The sequence below is a fragment of the Betta splendens genome, chromosome 5 (genome assembly GCF_900634795.4).
Source record: "Betta splendens chromosome 5, fBetSpl5.4, whole genome shotgun sequence".
In the NCBI taxonomy this organism is placed as follows: domain Eukaryota; kingdom Metazoa; phylum Chordata; class Actinopteri; order Anabantiformes; family Osphronemidae; genus Betta; species Betta splendens.
In genome coordinates, this window is record NC_040885.2 from 6,495,436 (window position 1) to 6,518,895 (window position 23,460).

The following is a 23,460-nucleotide window of genomic DNA, read 5'->3' on the forward strand; positions in this document are numbered from 1 at the left end:
TTTGCATGTTGTTGTAAATGAATAATGAAATTAACAAAATCTACGTTTAAAAAAACTGAAGAGTTCCGTGTCTACATGAAAGCGGGCAGAACAACGTCCGTGTATGACTCACTGCCGAAAGCGGCTGGTGAACCTCTTGTGAACATGGCTGTAGCTCTGCTAAATAATACAGGCAGCCTATCTTGTATGCGAAAATATAAAAATGTTCTGTAATTACAACTCCTGCTTCCACCGGGATTTGAACCCGGGGTAAAAAATTGACACGTCAAGGCTGTTAACAATAAACAAACCATTACACCACGGAGGCGTTGTGACGTAGTTTTACATGGGCCTACATAACAAAAGGATAAGACAGCCTCATAAAGGCCAGTGTGGGGGCTGATCGCCACCTATAGGCCAAATAGACGCAACACAGCTTCAACGCGCTAAAAACCCGGTGATACCGCGCTGAAAATGCAAACAGATTGCCGTAAAGGCTGACACATTGAAGTGCTACGACTGTAATGACGATGTTAAAACTAACATTGAGTCGGTGTGTTCGTTCGCCAAAACAATGTCGGACTCCGTAGTTTTCTCTGGACCCCTCCCCAATGTGACCAGCGATGACATGTATAGCCGGCTGTCATCGCTCCACCGCTGGTTGTCTAGGTGGTGTCCTGCAAGCGGTGTGGGCTTTGTGGCTAATTGGAGCACTTTTTGGGGAAAACCTGGGCTGATTAGAAGAGACGGCGTCCATCCCACGTTGAACGGAGCCTCTCTGCTTTCTAGTAACATGGCCATGTTGCTTAGCCTCCCCACTCCGTGACAACTCAGAGTGGAGCCCAGGACGCAGAGTCGCAGTCTTACACGCCTCTCTGCATGTTCTCTACAGCCGCGACCCACTCTTAGTCTTAGTTATCTCATAGAGACTGTGTCTGCTCCCCGACCACCTAAACTATACAAGTCACAAACAAATCAAAGAGGAGTGACTTACCAGAATTTAATAAACATCAAAACAGTTCCTCTTACAGAACAAAGCAACAGTAAGTTAATAAAGTGTGGTTTATTAAATATCAGATCTCTCTCGTCTAAATCCTTTTTAATAAATGACTTGATAAGTGACCATCACATAGATCTGTTCTGTATCACTGAAACCTGGCTGCATCAGGATGAATATGTTACTTTAAATGAGTCGACTCCAATGAGTCACATCAACTATCATAGACGTACAGGTAGAGGTGGAGGTGTAGCAGCAATTTATAAATCAGATTTATTAATTACTCCTAAACCTAAACATAGTTATAACTCATTTGAGAGCCTCACTCTGAGCCTTTCTCACCCAGACTCTAAAATTCAGAAGCCAGTTGTGTTTTGTATTGTTTACCGTCCTCCTGCTACATATTGGAGTTCTTAACTGAATTCTCTGAATTCTTATCTGACTTAGTTCTTAGCACAGATAAAGTCATTGTAGTGGGAGACTTTAACATTCATGTAGATGTTGACAGCAACTGTCTCAGCACTGCTTTTAGCTCCTTAATAGACACTATTGGTTTTACACAGCAGGTAAATGAACCCACTCATCGTTTTAACCACACCCTCGATCTTGTCCTGACATATGGGGTTGAAATTGATAATTTAATAGTTCTTCCCCAAAACCCTCTGTTATCTGACCATTTCTTATTAACCTTTGAATTTAGCATAATTGACCTTACAATAGCTGGAAAGAAGTGTTACTACTGTATAGCAGATGTTTATCTGACAGATTCAAGCAGATAATTCCATCATTTTTTGCCTCAATTTCTTGTAGATACACAGAGAACAGTCACCTTAATCCTTATGAACAGGTTGACTGTCTTGTAGAGGATGCTGCAGCTTCTCTACGTATAATGTTAGACACAGTGGCTCCTTTGAAGAAGACAGTGAATCAGAGGAGGTTAGCTCCGTGGTATAACTCAGAGATCCGCAGACTAAACTAAAGGACTAGACAACTAGAAAGACAGTGGCGTTCCAACAAAATAAATGTAAACTGCATTGCATGGAAGGACACTCTAATGAAATATAAAAAAGCACTTTGTGCTGCTAGAAAAACATATTATTCCTCCCTAATTGAGGAAAACAAAAACAACCCCAGGTTTCTTTTCAGCACTGTAGCCAGGCTGACAAAGAGTCTAAGCTGTATTGAGTCTACTATCCCCTTAAATCTCAGCAGCAATGACTTTATGAACTACTTTACTAATAAAATTATCATCATTAGAAAAAACATTCAACAGCGACTTCTTCCAAATGACAGAAAGCACTGTCTAGATCCATCAACTTTAAATTTATTAAATCCTCTGTCTTACCTAGACAGCTTCTCCCCCATAACTCATATGGAGTTAACCTCAATAATTAACTCTTCCAAGTCGTCCACTTGTCTTTTAGATCCAATCCCAACCAGATTACTTAAAGAAGTTATTTCCAAGATTCTGGAAAAAAAAACATAGCTAAACAATTATCTGACCACCTGAGTGGGAATAACCTGTACGAAGATTTTCAGTCAGGATTTAGAAAACATCATAGCACAGAAACAGCTGTGGTTAGAGTCACTAATGATCTTCTATTAGCTTCGGACAATGGTCTAGTTTCTGTCCTTGTCCTGTTAGATCTTAGTGCTGCATTTGATACAATTGATCATAAAATTCTATTACAGACACTAGAACATAGAATCGGGATTAAAGGAACAGCATTGGGATGGTTTTAAATCCTATTTGTTGAACAGATTCCAGTTTGTTCATGTTAATGATGAATTCTCCACATGCACAAGGATTAGCTATGGAGTACCACAGGGTTCTGTGCTGGGTCCAATTCTGTTTAGCCTATACATGTCTCCTCTAGGTGAGATTATTAGAAAGCATTCAATTAATTTTCATTTTTATGCAGATGATACTCAGCTATATATGTCCTTGGAACCAAATGAAACAGAACAACTAGTCAAAATTCAGGGTTGTTTAAAAGACATCAAATCCTGGATGTCCCAAAACTTCCTTCAACTAAACTCAGATAAAACCGAGATTCTTACTGTTGGACCTAAAAATCTGAGAGAGACACTATTGAGTCAGATAGCCACCCTGGATGGCATAACATTAGCTTCAGATTCTACTGTGAGGAACCTTGGTGTCATGTTTGACCAGGATCTCTCTTTTACATCATACATTAAACAAATCTCCAGAACCGCCTACTTCCACCTTAGAAATATAGTTAAAATCAGAAGCATCTTCTCTCAGAGCGATGCAGAGAAACTGATCCATGCATTTGTTACCTCTAGGCTGGACTACTGTAACTCCTTACTCATAGGATGGCCTAACAGCTCCTTAAAAAGCCTACAGCTTATTCAAAATGCTGCAGCCAGAGTTCTGACAGGACTTAGAAAGAGAGATCACATTTCTCCTACATTAGCTTCTCTGCACTGGCTGCCTGTAAAATGTAGGATAGAATTTAAAATTCTCCTACTTACCTACAAAGTACTTAATGATAAAGCTCCTTCTTATCTTAAAGACCTCATAGTTCCTTATGCTCCCAGCAGAACACTTCGTTCTCAGAGCGCTGGGCTACTTGTGGTTCCTAGAGTGTTTAAATGTAGAACAGGGGACAGAGCTTTTAGCTTCCAAGCTCCTCTCCTCTGGAACCAGCTCCCTCTTTAGGTTCGAGAAGCTGACACACTCTCCACCTTTTAAGATTAGGCTTAAAACCTTCCTTTTTGATAAAGCTTATAGTTAGAGATGGTTCAGGTCACTGGCAATTATTGTTAGTCACAGGAATCATCTCTTAGTTAAGCTGCAATAGACATAGACTGCTGGGGGACTTAATTTATACACTGAGCTCCTCTGTTTCCTTCTACCTCCTCTGTCCAATACCCTCCCATCATTGTCCCATGTTTAACTAACCTTGTCTCTTTCTCTCCAGCAGTTGTGCTTCTCTCCTCTCTCTCTCTCTCTTTCTCTCTCTCTCCCCCCCACTCTCTCTCCCTCTCTGTCCTCACCTACAGGTATCATTGGACTCAAAGTTTGGTGTCTGTGATGGGCAGCTGCGGATCCAACCATCCTGCCTGCATCCAGTCCCTGTTCCTACCATCCTGCCTGTGCTCTGTTGTTGCTTGTTGTTGTTGCTGTGCTTTTCTCTCTCTCTATCCTCTCACCCCAACCGGTCGAGGCAGATGGCCGCCCACATCCAGTCTGGTTCTGCTGGAGGTTTCTTCCTCGTTAGAGAGGGAGTTTTTCCTCTCCACTGTTGCTGTCAAATTAAATGCTTGCTGTATGTGGGACTTGTTGGGTTTAGTTGTGAGGTTTTAAACCTTACTTTACTTTATATAAATAAAATTGAATTGAGTTAAATTGAATTATTGGTTTGGTTTATGGTGGTCCATCACACCATAAGACACCCAAAACACACCTACAGTAGCACCTTTGGCTCTTCCCTACACCTAATGAGGATTCCTAGGTAGGTTGGGCATTGCCCCATCTCGTCCATTCACCAAGCATACAGCCTCACCTTCCTTCAGGCTTGCCATACACCCATAGACCCTCGAATTTTTATGAAAACTGTCATCATCATATGTAGACAAGACTGTATGTAAAGTTTGACAAACAGTGTCCACTCAACCCTTCCCTAAATCGTATCTCACCATTTTTCTCAGAATAAAAGCATGTTTCTATAGCCTAAACTGTTCTTTTATCAAGTAGATTCAATCCAAAATCTTATGCACTTCTCAGCCTTCCCGGGAAAGTCTATGCCACAGTACTGGAAAGGAGAATTTGGCTAATAGGTGAACCTCAGATTCAGGAGGAACAGGAAACAGCACCTTCAGTGAGAAAATGAATATCAGTGAAGATAACGTCAAGTCAGAGCCTGGGCCAAAGGGGACATCCAAAGGCAAGGGAGTACAAAGTGAAGCAAAATCCCAGGGAGAATGCCAGACCAGGAGATCCTCACATGGAAAGCAGGTCCCGAATTCTCTAGGAAGGAAAGAGAGTCACCACACCCAAGTCTCCGCATCAGGGCCAGAAGTATAGGTGGCAACAGGGGGAGTCCCCCTACTGGAGCCCACGCAGGCTGGAAGGGTGCCCTGCATCTTGGGATCCAACCTGACTGTTGATCAGGGTAAAATGGAGTTTAAACGTTCCAGGGCCAGGCCAGGTGTTAAAAAATCTGCAAGATAATTTTTTTGCAATCTGTGCATAATCTAAATCTTTGCAGAACTAATGTGTAAGGTGGAAAGCACAGAGTGTCATGAATCACATCTTCTGTAGCCATGTCTGTGTCACTTCCGGTTTTATTTTGAAATCCAGTTCTGGTCTTGTGTTTGTTTTATTCCCTGTCATGTGTTGCCACAGCTGTTTGTCATTATATTCAGCATTTAGTCCAGCCACTCACCTTGTCACCTTGCCAGATTGTCTAGTCTCGTCACATTTGTCGATCAGCATTCCAGCATTTACTCTAAGTCCAGCTGGTTATTGTTCTTGCCTGTTTTTTGACCTCACCTTTCCCTTGTCCTTACCCCTATCTTTGCTGGAGTTTATATTCCTGTTCTTGACCTCTTTCTGCCCGACTATCCTGCTGTACAACTGATTTTGATAGGGACTCTGTTTTACAAACTCTGTGTGAGAGCTGCACATTTGGGTACATCAGGGAGTGTCAGCATGTCCCGACACTGAGCAGGCAATTGGGAAGTACCCAAAGTACATGTTACGTTGCAAGGTGCGAAGCAGAGTTCAGATCATGTCTGTTCACATGTACATTTTGTGCAGTCATTGATGTCAAGATGTTGATCACACTGTAAAGTGACCAATGAGTGTAGAAAGTATTGCTGAGAACTAGATGACATAGGCACAGTATGTGTATAAAAACCCCAGGCTTTGGCTGGTTGGGCAGAAGACTTCCCAGCAGGTGGACACTCTGCCAGTCTGGACAAAAGTCAGGGGACAAGGAAATCAAACTGAGGAACAAAGAAAGAACAAATTAAATTAAGGAACAAAAGTCATCAAGGACAGCTGCCTTAGGGCAGCCAAGCCCCTTCATCTGGATGGGGATAAAGCACCAAGGGGAAAATCTAGTTTATAACCCAAATGGACGAAACAGGGACAAATCATGAACATTATCTTCAGCCTATTGACTTTCCTGCCAATGTCCAAACCAAAATGTTCTGATTTTTGATTCTGATCATTCTAGTCACTTGCTGTTGGCTTTTTTAACCCTACAGTTAAAGAAACAGTGTCCTCTACTTAATTTTATTGGAAAAAGGGTTTCTTCAAATGAGCTCGTGGTCTGTCCTTGTTGAACTTGTATGTTTTATTAGGAATGAATTTGAGAGACATTATAGATAGTAGGGACCCTACATTGGGAACAATGGATAGCCTATACCAGCCAATTCACACTCCAACCTAGAATAAGGCGGTAATGCACCATTAAGGTGTTTGCCAACCTCCAATAAAACGCCAAGCAGGTGATATTTGTTATTGGATGCTGAGAGGCCAATACTGCATAAAGTAAAATTTGCAAAATGCTTACTTATTGCCTTGTCCTGTATCTTCAGGATTATCTATATCCTGATGATGCTGTTACATTTAAATTGAATGTTTTGGAGATTAAAAAACAAATTTCATCTGTTAATTTGCATTTACTTTTTACAGGTCTTTCTTAAAAGTGATCGCGTGTCCCGGATGGTGCAGAGTGGTGGTTGCTCAGCCAGTGATTCTCGGGAGGTTTTTAAGAAGCATATAGAGAAGCGTGTGCGCAGTCTGCCTGAGATTGATGGCCTGAGCAAAGAGACAGTGCTGAGCTCCTGGATGGCCAAGTTTGACACCATTTATCGAGGTGAAGAGGACCCTCGGAAGCAACAGCAGAGAATGACGGCCAGCGCCGCCTCGGAACTTATCCTCAGCAAGGATCAGCTCTATGAGATGTTTCAGCAGATTCTGGGCATCAAGAAGTTTGAGCACCAGCTGCTTTATAATGCCTGTCAGGTCAGTGACTCCTAAGTTTGTTTATTTCTAGGATATTGATACTAATTCTTGATCTAATTATAATACTCAAAGTGTTGTGATCTGATCTAAATTATTTTTGACTAAACAAATGACTTAAACAGAACAGAATGCATTCAAGTTCAGTCACACGTCCTGTGTTATAGATTACTTTTGTATGTTGTTGCATCTGATTAGAACCAGAGAATACTGTGACAATAGCAACTGAACTAACTCCTCATAGCTGAGTGTAAAGCTGAGCAATGAAGACACACACAGGGACACAGTGGTACTCACCTGGTGTAAGGTTTATTACTGCAAAACTATTTCCAAAATAACAAAATATATCACCAAGAAAGATTTGGCTGAACATAACAAAAACTGAGAACTCCACAGAACATAATAGCTGATAAGGTGCATTGCTACTGTATCACGTGCCCAGCAGCTGGTCCACACCCAACTGCAGCCAACATTTTCTCTACTTGAGGCACTTCTCTTCCTGGCCTTATATCCTACAAGCCTGTCCTACCATGCAAACCAACTAAATAACTTTATAATATTAATCCAAATTAATTTTTACTGTAGTTATATATTATATATAAAAAGCCTTTATCGGTCATTATCACATAACAACAAAAGTGGTCTTCTGGTGGGGGTTTGAACCTGGTACCTTCTGCTCTTCAAACCAAGTCTCTACCCCTGAGTTACCAAACACAATGTGTCAAAATATAATATAATATTAATCTCAATCACAAACAAATAACGTGTAGCCTGGTAGCTCAGTAGGTAGAGCAGTTGCCTGGGGTTCTCTCCTTCCTCTTATTGTACAGGCCCAAGTCCACCAGGGCTCCAGGTGTGTCCTTGAGTAATACTTTTATGGCTCCTTTCATGTTTCCACTGCTCCCCCGGGAACGGCTCAACTGCAGAAGGTCCCAAGCCCTGCTTCTGGCACTAGGTGTGCCCTTGAGTAAAACTTGGCATCTGTTTCTCTATAAATCTTGATTCATTTACTTACCAACATTATTTCTGGTGGCAGTTTAATTATAATCACATTCTGGAAAACTGGAGTAAAAATATTAATTAAATCACAGCCTGTAATGACAGAAATGTTTGACAAAATATAAATAGAGTTTATGGTTATAACAGTAGACATGCAATACAGTGCTTGGCTATTTTCATAACAGTTATGTTGTGGTGTATGTATTTCCTAGACATATAGAGTGATTATAATGTTGCAGTAAACTGAAAAAAATTATTAGATACAACACTGTTTTTAGATTAAAACTCAAGAGCCACACACTGGGAATTTAATTTACTTTTCTGGAAAAGCCACAACTCACTGTGCCACAGAATAGAATATTAGGGCACAAGACAAGAATATTTGTTTAAGAAATTTTACCACGCCACATGTTCAATTCAATTTTATTTATATAGCACCAAATCACAAGAAGGTTGTCTTAAGGCACTTTACAAGGTAAAGTTTAAGACATTACACAACTAAACCCAACAGATCCCACATATAGCAAGCCTTTAATTACAATTTTACAGCAACAGTGAAGAGAAAAAACTCCCTCTCCCTCTGGAAGAAACCTCCAGCAGAACCAGGCTGAATATGGGCGGGCATCTGACTTGACCGGTTGGGGTGAGCAGATAGAGAGAGAGAAAAGCACAGCAACAACAACAAGCAACAACAGAGCACAGGCAGGATGGTTGGACCAGAGACTGGACACAGGCAGGATGTTTGGATCCACAGCTGCCCATTACAGACACAAAGCTCTGAGTCCAATGATACCTGTAGGTGAGGACAGAGTGGAGGAGAGAGAGAGAGCAGGGGAGAAGCACAACTACTGGAGAGAAAGAGACAAGGTTAGTTGAACATAGAACAATGATGGAAGGTTATTGGACAGAAGAGGTAGATCATTTAACATTTACATTTAGACTTTTGCACATTTAACTAAATGTGAGAAAACATGTTGTGTCTTTAGTTTAATGTGAGAAAACTATTTTAGACTATTTTAACTATTATAGATGCTCCTTTTATATTCCGCAAGGCTGCTTCTACTGTATATGGTATAATCGATCAGCTGTGCTGCGTACCTGTAAACCTGTTTTATTTTTATTTTTTTATGTTTTGGCCAAAGATTTATATTGTACAAGCTGAAGGGGGATGTTTTTCCTAATTTGTTTTTTAAAACTAAATAAAATTTAAATAACTAAAGTTCAGATAGATGAAGGAAGTGTGAGAGGGCTGAACTGTTCAAACAGGAAACAGGATTTCAAGGTGTCAAATCTGAGAATAAATGTGTTCACACTAGTGTTATGCAGCAAGCTATTGCAGTGTGGGTGTAACCTGGTGATGACCCCGGATGGGTGCAGGTTAAGGCAGCTGGAATTGGATTTGTCTCCTGCTGTCATCTTTTGCCACTTGTGGCTCAGGCAACATGCTTTTGAAGTAATGCCAGACAGAGAGATTGCCCTCCCAGCATCTTTCAAGCAACATGCTGCTTTTCCTCATTAGAAACTTCCAGTAAAGCAGCTGCTGTACATCTCTGTAGCTCAGGACACACACACACACACACACACACACACACACACACACACACACACACACACACACACACACACACACACACACTCACACATTATGTAGTGCCGGGCAGCAATGATAATCCTTAATCACGTTAACTGCATGAGCTATATGAGTTTTCTGCAATTAATCACAATTAATGCGATTAATGAGAGCAACAGTTGGTGTACATTGTAACGCCTTCAGTTTTATAGTCCTCACTTTTTCATATAACTCGTGTCTTCTTCCTGTGATGGTGCATCATGAGGGAGGCTCACACGTGCCGTCATTTGTTGCAATTCTAAAAACGTTTGTCAAACCGACATCTTCCAACACTAACACTCCAACACTGCCTTCAGTTTGTAGCTAACCACTTACTGTAGCTATGGCATTTGTCAGCTTGCCTTGCTTTAGTTTATACTTCTTCCACACGATGCATTTAATGTAGTCTGCCAAAGCCTCCCTCCGATGTTTGTTAAGGTGGGTGATTTGCTGGCATCAATGGTGTATTGCATTTAAGTGATACTTCAGACTCAAAGTACTACGGTGTTTCAGTTGATTCAGATTCAGCTTTGCCCTGAATGACGTTTCCACAAACTCCACCATTAAGAAGAGATTTAAATTGATAATGTCCATGGAAGACACCTTTATTCTATTTGGTTCCAGTTCACTGAGCGCTGCAGCGGTCCTAGTCCCCGCCCCCAATGACTCAGATTTTTTGAGAAGCCATTGAGTCATTGTATTGTGTGACCGGTAGAGTTTATCTCAGAAACAGCCTGTGGTCATAAAGACGTTTGAGAGGCTGGTGCTGAGGCATCTGAAGGACATAACAGACCCCCTGCAGTTCACCTACAAACAGGTCAGCGGATGATGCAGTAAACCTGGGACTTTATTACATTCTGCAGCACCTGGATCTCCTTGGCACATACAATATATCAGGATCCTGTTTGTGGACTTCAGTTCAGCCTTTAACACCATCACCCCTGGAATACTTAACTATAAACTGACCCAGCTCACTGTCCCCAATCCCGCGTGCCAGTGGATCAGGAGCTTCCTGACCGACAGGAGGCAGCAGGTGAGGCTGAGCAGCATCACAACTGGCTGGCAGACCTATCTGTGAAACTCCTTATGTATGCAGGAGACATGACCGTCGTCGGACTCATCCAGGACGGTGATAAGTCTGCATAGAGACAGGAGGTGGAGCAGCTGGTCCAGTGATGCAGTCAGAACCAGCTGGAGCTCAACACGCTCAAGACTGTGGAGATGACGATGGACTTCAGGAAGAACCGCCTGCGCCCCCCATCCACAATAACCCAGTGTCTACTGTGGACTCATTCAGGTTCCCAGGGTCCACAATCTCCATGACCTGAAGTGCCCCCCCTCCCCCACATAGACACTGTTGGTGAGACAGGTCAGGAAGTTCAACCTGCCCCAGGAGCTGCTGACCACCTTCTACACGGCCATAATCCAGTCTGTCCTCTGCTCCTCCATCACTGTGTGGTTTGGCTCAGCCTCCAAACAGGACAGACACAGACTACAGAGGGTGGTCAGGGTGATCATTGGGACATATCCTTCTATTGAGCACCTGTACCGGGCCAGACTCAAAGAACGGGCTGTCAGCATCACTGCTGACCCCACACACCCTGCACATAAACTGTTTAAGCGCCTCACCTCTGGCAGACGTCACAGAACCAAAGCCACCAGAACCAGCAGAACCACCAGAACCAGCAGACCCAGGCTGTGTCTGAGCTGAACTCTATCAGTCACACAACACAATGACTCAGTGACTCTTCACAGACACAAACATAAATGTGCAATAAAAACAAATGGTGATATAGTGAGCTGTAGTTTATATTCTTTATTTGTTCTTCTTTAAATAACTATAATTAAAATTTTAAATAATTTTCTTTGTCACAAGAGGGAAGACGGAGTCAGACCACATACAATTTCTTGGTTGTCCTGTGCAAACTTGGCAATTAAAGCTAAATCTGATTCTGATTCTGATGTCCCTGGAGCCAGCCATACCCTCTGGCCTGGGCGAAGGTATGGCTGTCTCAGCTGTCTCAGCTGTAAGCAGGCCCGCCGTGCCTTACACCAGGCTAGGTAACACGGCCTGACAGACGCAGTAGCCAATGGGACCATGGAGTCTAGCACTTGTGGTTCAAACCTGGAATAGGGTTGCATGGTATACTGGTACTAATTTGGTAAGGCGGTACTGAGGCATTTACAGTGGTACTACTGTATACTGAATTTGGATGGGACCGGTACTTGCAGTGCCCCTGGCAGTGTCTGCAACAGCGTTCTGATCTCGCCACGTGATGTCACTGCATTGTAACAACAGCCGAGAGGATGACGAGCAAGCAGGAGCTTGGGGAGAAAAAAGAAAAAGCAAGCAAGCGAGTGAGCAGCATAGATGGAGCAGCAGGAAAGCTTGGAAAGAGCAGAGATATTGGACAGAGAGAGACAGAGGGGGAAGAAGGTTATGGAGAGGAGAATGGCCTCTGCCACAGCCACCATCCTGCTACTTGTGGACAAACCATGGGCGTAAAGTGCTATATGGCAGTACTTCAGCTTAAAAACAAACTGGACAAATTATTATTAGTACAATAAGTATCTGGATTTCTTATGATTCGGCCTTCAGGCTGCCAGGGGGCACCAGTTTCTGTTATGTTTTGTTCTGGTGATGTCTTTGTTTCATTCTTGTTGTTCTAGCCCCATGGTGTCACTTCCTGTTTTGTTTCTTGTTGTAATTAGGTCAATCATGTTCACCTGTTAGTTCAGTATTTAAACCTTTGTTTGTGTCTAGTCATTTGTTGGGTTGTTGCAGAATGTTACATGTGTCATTGTGGTGGCTGTGTTTTGGTCGTATTACACTGGTCTGTAAGACAGTCTTATGCCTTGTTTGTCTTTGACACCTGTTTAAATGTTTCTAGTATGTTAGTCATTAATACTGCTCCATTTTGTGGGCTAGCATTTCCCTGCAGGTAGCAGTGGTACTATTTCCTTGTTTCTAGGTTTATCTCTTGTCTTCTGTTGTCACATTAGTGTTCTGCTTAGCTGTGATCCTCAGTTTTCTTTCTGTGGTGTTTTATGCTGAATTTAATCCTGAATTGCAGCGCCCTTAGTTCTATTCCATGTGAGGGCAACTTGGGAAGTGGAATAAAGTGCACTATCTTGGAAAACCTATCCACAATAGTGACAACCACTGAATTGAGAGAGGAGAAAGCTATTTGTCCACCTTGAAACTTTGATAGGACATTTCTTTTCACTGAAATTAATTTTGAAAGGGTCTGTGAATATTTTATAATATCACACTAGGTTTTTGGTGCCTGGTAAGAGCTAACTGTACACAGTGTGATAAATATGCATGCACGCAGTCACACAAGCACACTACTCTTCCCCTCCCCCTTCGTTTTTATGCCAGCCCTTATCTGAATTGAAGGCGCAAGCAATTGCCTGTTTTAATCATGATGAGCGTTTGGTTAATCCATCTAGAGGAGTTATCAACTCTAAATCAATGGATAAAGAGCAGAGGAACAAAGCATTATGAAGAAGAAGGAAGTAGGGATGAAATTAATTTACCTTATAATGAAATTCAAGTTTTATAATAATAGTAAAAATAATATGAAGATTTTTAGTTGTAAAATTTACAGTCTGTACAAGTAGTAAAATGCATTTGAATTGGAAAGCAATGACCAATTATAACAAAAAAGTGCTAGTTTAGATATGCAAAATATATTAAAGGTGCTAATGTGTAATGTGCTGTGTGGTGTATGAGGAGGAGCAGCTCACAGCATGCAGTCCTGTGGAGTTATGACTGAGCATTTGTTGAGTCTCTCTGTATTGGCCCCTATGGAACAGGGCTATATGCTGGCAGGGAAAGCATACATGGAACACCACAACCAAGTGGCTGGCATAGTACTGTATACAGGAACATCTGCGCGGAGTATGGACTGGAAACCCCAAGGTCAAAGTGGGAAACACCTCCCAAGGTGGTAGAGAACGAGCGAGCCAAGATCCTGTGGGACTTCCAGATACAGACAGACAGACAGAATGGTAAACTCGTCTTGGCCAACTGAAAAAGGAAGTCACTGACAGATAGCTCACTATGATGCTGAATACAAGAAGGCTTGAATAACATTGTCTTTTGAGAAGACAATTTATATTTTAACTGATTTAATTCTACTGTACAAAAAATTTGATTTATATTGGCTACCAAAGCCCTCAAAATTATGTCTAATAATATATTTCGAATCACTGTAAACATACTGCAACTTTCAAAACTCAGGCTTCCGTGCCTCCAGGAGACATTCTGGCTCTGTTTTATAGTTGGTTGTCATGTGATTTCATAGTTCATTGTTCATTATTTCACCTGTTCGTACTTGTATCTAAGACCTTAGTTTGTATTTTGTCCTTGTCGGTTTGTTGATGATGTTGCGTGGAACAACACCAGTTTGCTCCAGTCTTGTGCTTTGTCTTCCTGTCCTGTCTTAAGTCAAGGCTTGTCTAGTCCATGTGCGTTTGTCCTTGTGGTTGTTACATGTTTCTGGTTTAGAGTTACGTATTACTTTCTTCTGCACTTCAGTGATTTTTAGTTTACTCTTTTGTGTGTATTAGTTCCCTTAACTCTAGTCACCTTATCCTGCTTTTAGCAGTGCTTTGAGTTTATCTACCTGCTTTGTGTTTATTTAGTTATTATCAAAACTATTTGTGTTTATGAGTTTGTCTCTGGGTCATTGCATTAGGGTCCTCCACTCTAGTCTTGTCTGTAGGCCTCAGCAGCCTGTTCTCCTGCTCATAGAAAGTGCAGCTGAGTCCGAGTTTGCCCTGTATGTAACAATATATAACAGTAACAGTAACAGCGTGTACATATTAGGGCTGGGCACGTTACCGTGTTACTTTGTTAACACACACAATGCGCCTTAATGTAGTTTATTTTCATTATTAATATTTGGAAAGTCTGTGGCTCACTGACTCTGAATACTCATACAGACAAACAATTGGTCAGGAGCGGGCTCTTGATCGATACTGGCCTGAGATACGCTTCTCAACCAATCAGAGCCTTTGAGAGCAGGGCCTAAGACCTCTGCAGCCTAGTCAATGAACTAGAACAAAATAGAGCGGGGGGCAGATAAATTGTTTTACGCGGACTTTATCAATTTGTAACCTTCAAAGCTGATCCTGAATCAGCTGAATCACTGTAGTACTTTGAGTCTGAAGTATCACTTAAATGCAATACACACCGTTGATGCTAGCAAATCACCCACCTAAACAAACAGCAGAGGAAGACTTCAGCAGATTACATTGGTTGTAGCATGTAGGAGATGTATAAACAAAAGCAAGGCAAGCTAACAAGTTGTTAGTGGCACAAGGACTCCCTAAACACTGTCTGCTTGACCTCATCCTGTGGTCAGGATGGTAAAAAGGTGGACGTAGGAGTCCAAACTGGAGTTGCAGGGCTGGTTTGACTCTACTGACTGGGGGTTTTTTGAAGCCGCAGCGAGACATGAGCTCACTCACTCAAATAAATCCTTGTTAATTTACAGTAAACTACTGGCAGCTACAGCACTGTTTTTTTACTATGAACCTACTGTACTGTAATGTACAAAAACAGCTTATTACTGTTAAAAAAAACAGTACTGTCCTGTGTAGAATATTTAATTTACAAAAAAAGAATACATTCAGTCAACTCATGCATTATACTGTTATTTTACTGTTCCTACTGTAATCCTCATAAATACAGTAGTATACTACCAAAATATGTAAGATCTTGAAGTGTAGTCACAGCAACTGGATTTCTTTCTTCCTAGGTCGAAACGGTTCATTACTCATCCACTCAGTCATACTTGGTTTAGTATTAAAATGTTTTGACCTAAAAAGTCCTTTATTAAATGTAATGCAATAGTGATTACATCTTGTAACGCATTTGAACATTATTCTTTAACTGCGATCAAAACTGCATTAAACTAATCCTATACAAAGCCTCACTCTAAATTCAGTGGGTTGGGGATTGACAGTGGCTGACCAGCTTCCTGTCTGACTGTCCTTGGTTCCCCTTTTGGTTGATATCCAAGTTGTCTGAAATGTAAAAACTGAATATTTTATTTTATGGTCATTCTATATTCTTGGACAGAAATTATAAGAAAAAAATACAATAACATTTCAGACTAGCAATGGACTTACCTTTGATTAAACTGCAACAACCCCTGGGATGTAGCTTTGCTGGGTGACTTCATCAGCTGCAACTAATACTGATCAAATTTATAGTTAATGTCCTGTGACATGTGATACTTACCCAGTAGTATCAGACGTGGACTGGCTGAAAGTATGCTCAACATCAACTGCGGGGGCAGGCGTCTTTAGTACATAGACAGAGATATCCAAATTAACAACGAATTGAATATACAGTCATAATAGACAAATAAATCATGCTAAACAAAACTTAAAGGTGTATAGGCTCTGTTACAGTAACTATGTAATGAGAAAAGCAACGAAACGGTTTAATGGGAAAAATTTTAGTTTTCTTTGTACAGAAGAACAACGTTAGCTAACGTTAACTGAGACATATGCATGCATGTCCAACAGGCAGCAAATGCATTCATGCCGTTGGGAGTTGATTTGAAAAATACTAAATTATACCGTTAAAATGGTACAGTAGCTGCTGTAATATTTACCTACCTTCAAAAATACTGTATTATGCTGTTAGGATGGTACAGCAGCCTACTGTTATTTCCTCAAAGTCATTTTTTTTTACTGTACTTGCATTACTGCACTTCCTGTGCTTCCTTGCATTTCCTGTATTTCTACAGCAATTTGTTACAGTGCTGATACTGTGACATTGTATCAGCTTTTGTGAGGGTATGTGTGTTAAGAGAAAAACTGTACACACATTCAACAACTATAAATCACATGGCTCACACCAGACTTAAGAAAACCAAGGAAGGCCAAGGAAGAAGCCCACAGAAGTAGTGACCGGTCCCTGTACAGGCAGGCCAAAAACAGGCTGACATGGGGATCAAAGCAGCTAAAAGAGTTATGGAGAGAAGCTGCAGAACAGCCTATCAATAAACAATCCTGCATCAGTCTGGAAAGGCCTGCAGCACATCACCAAGTACATGAAAACATCTCCACACCCTGAGGCTAGCAAACGTCTGGCAGACGACCTAAACAATTTTTATTGCCGGTTTGAAAGGAACCACCTCACACCTCCTGGCCAGACAATAGGCTCAACTACACCCCTCAACATTCACACCCTCCCGCCACCAGACCCCCTACCGGCACTGAAGGTTTGTGATGTCTGCCGCCTCCGCAGATAAGATCATTGGGACTGAGCTCCCTTCCATTGAGCATCTGTACCGGACCAGACTCAGAAAACAGGCTGTCAGCATCACTGCTGACCCCACACACCCTGCACACAAACTGTTTAAGCTTCTCCCCTCTGGCAGGCGCTACAGAGCTATGGCCACCAGAACCACCAGACACAGAGTCAGCTTCTTCCCCCAGGCTGTGTCTGAGCTGAACTCTCCAATCACATAGAAAAAGGACTAAAACATGTGTGCGGCAGTTTTTAATAGATCCTATTTTATCTTACTGTATTTTATGCCAATAACTGAGTGAGCCTCGGCGTTACAACGTGCACCAACTGTTGCTCTCACTGGAGAGTAGTAGTTTTAAAAAAAATGCACTTTTCAATTTGTTACTGAATGCATCTCATATTAATGCATTAATCACAGTTAATCGTAGAAAACTCATGCGGTTAATGCAATAAAGAATTTTAATCACTGTCCAGTACCCTTAACAACTCAAATTCAGTATTCAGTAAACTTAGAATAATGTGAAAAGGTTGGACACCTGGTGCCACACTCTAATCAGCTATTTAACTTAAAACACCTGCAAAGGCCTTAAAATTTGTCTCTAGTTTTGAAGGGTACACGATCATGGGGAAGGCTGCCGACTTACCACTTGTCCGAACCTTCACAAGGAGGGCAAGAGGCTGGCTGTTCACAGAGCTCTGTGTCCAAGTACATTAACAGAGAGGCAAATGGAAGGTAAAGGTGTAGTAAAAAAAGTGGACAAGCAATAGGAATAACCACACCCTGGAGAGGATTGAAAAACAGAACCCATTCGTATTTTTGGGGGAGATTCACAAGTTGACTACAGCTGGAGTCATTGCTTCAAGAACAGCTATGCACAGACAAGACATTCAGCTTTTGCACTCCTTTTGTCAAGCACTCTTGAACAGAAGACATCGTCAGAAGCGTCTCTTCTGGGCTAAAGACAAAAAGGACTGGCCTGCTGCTGAGTGATTTTGAGTCAAAGATGGCGGCACGTATATACCCAGCGGCTTGGAACACTATTTTTATTTCTACTTCTGCTTTGGAGCCGTCGGGGTGCTCGTTGTTCCCAGCAGACTGGATGGCAGCCTCGATGAAAACCAAAGGCGGAGGTCTGGCTATGTACATTCACCACTCCTGGTGTACAGCCACCAATATCATCGGATGATACTGCTCCCCAGACCTGGAATATCTAGCGGCGAAATGCAAGCCGTAGAAAATGGTGAGTTGGGTTCCAGCATGATCGTGGCTGTTTACACCAAAAAGGCTAGCACCAAAGGCTAACACTAAATTAGCACTGGAGAAGCTGTACTGCCTGATCAGGCAGATGAATGTAAAGACAGAGGCTGCTGTGATTGTAGCTGGGGACTTTAACCATATAGAGCTAAATGCAGTGCTTCCTAAACTCCTAAAACCTTCCAACGAGAGACAGTAATATTCTTGATTAGATTTACTGTAATGTCCCAGGACCATACAAGGCCGTACCAGCTGCTCATTTAGGCATGTTTGACCATATATCTATCAAACTGATTCCATCATACAAATCGTTCACTTGCAGGTCAAAACTAACAACCAGGACAGTGCAGGTTTGGACTGAAGAAGCTTCTGCAGCACGCCTGAATTGCTTTGAGTGCACGGACTGGGAAATGTTTAGGGAAGGCACTGACGTAGTAGTACTGAAGACTGCTACACACCATCAGTACTACGCTATCTGCAGTTCTGCATGGATGCAGTCCTACCTACAAAGAGAGTAAGGGTTTTTACAAACCAGAAACCGTGGCTGGACAGTACGGTTGAAATCTCTTCTCCAAGCTAGCGACTCTGCCTACAGGTCAGGTGAAAGGCTGGCTAATAGGGAGGCAGCTGACAGCTGCAGGCTACAGCAGGAAAAATACAGGTAAACACAGCACATTGAGGAGCATTTTAACAACAACCCATGAGATACGTGGAGAGGCATCAAGACCATAATGAACTACAAGCGCAGTGACAAAAATGTCAGCCATGGCCCCACCATGACACCTTAAACCAGGAGTCTACAACACTGGTCCTCGAGAACCAATGTCCTGCTGGTTTTCCAACTCAATCTGCTAATTACCTTGAGCCTGCCTGATCCTTGTCTGCCTTGTTTGTTTCTACTGCCTGTTACCGACCTTGCCGGCCCGACCACGATTCAACGCCTGACGTCTGGTATTGTACTCATCCCTCGTATCTGACCTGTGCCTGCTCCTGACTACGTCTCTGCCTGATCCCATTGAACCTGCTTGATCGTCTGTGTATGACCCTGCCCGGATTTGACTCTGTATATTGGAATAAACGTCACTCTTTAACACCAGAAAACCTCGTATTGTGCTGTGCATGTGGGTCCGTCATCTACGCCGCCCTGACACTGCAATAACATGAAGCTGGCCATATAACACTCAATAAATAAAGGAATATTCACTTTAAACACTTTCTTTATTATTATTATGTTGCATTTTTGTGAACAGTGTCCACTGCATCATCTGGAAAACTTTTGCAGAGGAAAACTGGTATTTCTTCCTTCACTATTTTCTGTTTGTCTGGTGTTAGAGATGTCATTTTAAAGCGCAGGGCATTCTGAAAGTCATGTCATTTCTTTCTCTCCTGCAACTTTATAGCATTAATTGATGAGACAGTTGACCCACGAGTGTAGGTAGGAAATATAGTAAGCACATAAAAAGCAACCTTCTTTATTGTGCTGTAATCCTCACTGCATGCAAGTCAGAATGCGCACACTCTTTTGCAGTGCAGTGCTGATCAGGGAGGATGCTCGAAAATCAACTAACCAACTAACTCCATTTCAGATGTTGCCTCATCTAACAATGGCAAGGTGTTTTTCAACATTGATAAGAATGTTAGACTTGGCTGGACCCTGAGAGGATCACGCACAAACGCAATGAGGCCTTTTGACACGGTGTAGTCATCAAACCTGGCCATGAAGCTTTTTCTGAAGCTGTTTGATAAAATCCAGCATTAACACTTCTCCTAACGTGTGTGTCTTTTCTTTAATGTCAAAAATTACAGAAGTCGCTTGTATTACAGTGGCCATTAACTCATGCTTTCGAGATCACCTGCTGTCGCATTGTTTTTCATTGTAAGGAAAGCCTTTACTTCACTCAGCAGCATGCACATGGCTTTTAAGGCATTTCCTTTGCTCAACCAGCGCACATCATTGTGCAGCAGCAGATCATGATGTGTAGCCTCTTCTGACTACACCACAAGTTGTCAAAAAAGACGGTGTTGTTTGCTTGATGTTCCTATGACATAATTATTAATGCACATCACCTCATTCTTGGTTTCCTTTACCTCACTACTCAGCTTCATACAGAAGACGCTCTGATAGATGATGCAGTGCCTGTACGTGAGGAACAACCTCCTTCAACCTGCTCACCAAACCTCTGTGCTTTCCCACCATAGAAGGAGCACCGTCTGTCACAATGACATACAATTTCTCAAAGGATAATAAATGCTGCTTAGTTTACCAAATATTATGCTGCCTCTGGTGTGGCCATCTGATGGGATAAGAGACAGCAACTCTTCTATATCACACACAGTGATGCGCACAGAGAAGGGCACCTGTTTCAATGAGCCTATCAGACTTTCTATGGATTTATCATTACCCAGCTCCTGCAAAATGGACACATCACCTTTTTAAACACCTCTGTATCAGTAAATGGCCTCCCATGATGAGCCAGGATTCAGGATGCCCTAAGCGAGGCACTGGGCACCTTTTCCTGTGCTGTGAGGCCATGGATGAGGATCCTGCTGCTGTGTGTGTAATTTGCAGCAAGTGCAGTGCAAGTGTGTAATTTAATTTTTAAAGACACGCTGAAATCTGTATTTTTTGCCTCTGTGTTGTCTAATGTTGTATTCTTTGCAAATGGCTACTGCCTCGTTGCAGATCAGACACACAGGCTTGGCATTTACAAAACCAGGTAGGATGAAAGCAGTATCTGTCCTTCCATTCTTCTTTATACAGTATCCCCCGTCAACTTTGCTGCTTAGGCCTTTGGAAAGCGACATCGTTAGCTGCTAGCTAGCTTAAATGTGGAGCCAGTTGTACTGTAACTACTCTAATATCGACAACAGCATTGCAGATGAGGTGGCGGGAATAATATTTGTGTAATTAATTAATTTTTTTTCTTTTCATTTGCTTTAACAAGTCAGCACCATCATGCAAAGTATCTGTTCCTAGGACTGCACTCTTCTGGACAGATATCTCATATGTTGTTCCTAGGATCTGCTGGAGCCACTCTCCCAGTTTTGGAATTACAGCCTCTAGCGTTCCTACCACTACTGGTACCACGTGTGCCCTCACCCTCCACATCTTCTCTATTTTCTCCCCTGGGATTGCTACATCTATCACTACAGCCTTGTTCTCTTGTTTATCCACCACTACTATGTCGGGTTGCTTGGCCATTACCAGGTTCTCAGTCTGTATCTGGAAGTCCAGGATTGTAGCTCTGTCACCACCTTTGGTGGTGTGTCCCATTTGGACTTTGGGACCACCCTGTACTCAGCACAGATGTCTGTCGGCCGCTTGGTAACGACATTCCATGTATGCTTTGCCTGCTATAAGCTTGCATCTCGCTATCATGTGCTGGATTGTTTCAGGGACAGCTTTGCATATACTGCATCTGGGGTCCTGTCTGGTATGGTAGATCCCAGCCTCTATTGATTTGGTACTCAGAGCTTGCTCCTGTGCTGCTAGCATTAGTGCCTCTGTGCTGTCTTTTAGTCCAGCTTTGTCCAGCCACTTGTAGGATTTGTCAATATCGGCCACTTCTTTTATCTACTGGTGGTACATACCGTGCAAGGGTCTGTCCTTCCATGAGGGTACCTTATCTTCCTTCCCCTCCTCCTATAGCTTCTGCTGCCTGGGGTATTCACTAAGCACGTCATCTGTTGGGGATATCTTCCTGAGATCATGGAGCTTATTTGTTTCATCCTGGCCTCATTCCTTCTGCTTAGCGTACAGTCTCAGGGTGCTAGATTTGGGGTATAAGTGGCTTCCATCTCCTCTTTTGGCCAGCTTATTACGCCAGCAGGGTACATGATGACTGCGAGGGCGTAGGTGTTAATCACCCGAACTTTGTTCTTTCTGCCTTACCCTTTGGAGGTACTTAGTGGTTGCTGTTTTCCTCTCTCTGTGGTTACCGTTTGTCTGTTGGATTCCAAGGTATTTGTAGCTATCCTCTACATCTGCTATTTTGCCTTCTGGGAGTTCTGTCCCCTCAGCCCTGACTACCTTTGCTCTCCTTGTAACAATCCGACCACACTTATCCAGTCCGATTGACACTTCAATGTCTTGGCTGTATATCCTAGTGGTATGTATAAGCAAGTTGATATCTCGTTCATTCTTGGCATACAGCTTGATGTCATCCAAGTAGAGGAGGTGGCTGAGGGTTGTGTTATTCCGTAGTTGGTACCTGTAAACAGTCTTGGTGATGTTCTAGCTGAGGGAGTTCAGGCCTATGCAAAACAGCAGTGGTGACAGAGCATCTCCTTATATAATAGTGTGGTATATGCCACACATGATGTTGACCTGGGCCATCAGTTTGAAGTTGGCTTATAGTTGTTTCCCACTTTCCCATTGAGTTCTGGATGAACTCAAGCATTCTATGACCCATGTATGTGGCATTGAGTGATAGGCCTTTTTTGTAGTCAATCCAGGCAGTGCACTGGTCGGTACTGTATATCTGGTCTTACAGTCTCGGGTGTCACGATCCGCCACACAGGATGGTGGATCGAGGCTATGAAAGTCAGTCTGGGCCGAGTCAGAGTAGCGTGAGGGCCAGGAATTCATGACAACAGTTTATTTTCATCTCAACACAAAACACAATAAACTCCCTTAACTAAACAAAATACACCAGGAGGCTAAACATGATTCAACCAAACAAAATTTAACTTGTGGAACTCCGGAAAGACTCCTCATGTGGTTAAATCTTGGCCACTTGGGCCTGAACAGACCAAACTAGCAACATGCAAAACTTACAGGGCCTGCAATTTGGCATCCATAGCAAGCTATTAACATGGTAACTTACGGGGCTAGCACATGGCATGCATAACGAGCTAGCGACATGGCAACTTAGCGAGCTAGTTACTTGGCAACCTTAGCAAGCTAGCAACATGGCAACTTACAGGGCTAGCACGTTGCATATGTAAACAGCTAGCAACATGGCATACGTGAACAGCTAGCAACTTGACAACTAACAAAACATTCACAGAATGGCAAGGACATGACACTAGTGCATGGCATGGACATGAAACAAATGCAGACTAAACTAAAACATGGCATGAACAATGAACTAAGGCTACACATGGCATGGACACGAGGATACTACATGGCAAAACTAGCCTGGCATTAACAGTGTGGCGCAAAGGTGGTACAAGGGGTGGTGGTGCAACAATGACCCAGCACAGAGTGCTGTGCTGCAGGAGTCTTTGAAGGCAGGCAGAGGGGAAGTGCAGGTGTGGCAAGTTGAGCTGATTGCTAGGTGTCTATAGAGGGAAGGAGAGAGAATGGGCATGGTCCAGAGCTGAAGCGTGGCCTGGTGAGGGTGAAGGC

The 23,460-nt window shown here is 42.6% G+C and overlaps 1 protein-coding gene across 21 annotated transcripts in view; it reads left to right on the forward strand.

The window, feature by feature from the left end:
* The window catches only part of cadpsa (Ca2+-dependent activator protein for secretion a), a 174,365-nt gene that overhangs the window by 21,685 nt on the left and 129,220 nt on the right, over nt 1–23,460 (forward strand). For 20 of the 21 annotated variants that reach the window (XM_055509343.1, XM_055509332.1, XM_055509329.1 and 17 more), the window contains exon 3: nt 6,645–6,977. The exons of the other annotated variant lie outside the window; for it this stretch is intronic. In XM_055509343.1, coding sequence (XP_055365318.1) covers nt 6,645–6,977 — 333 coding nt within the window. The remainder of the gene's footprint in view (nt 1–6,644; nt 6,978–23,460) is intronic. 21 annotated transcript variants of the gene reach the window in all.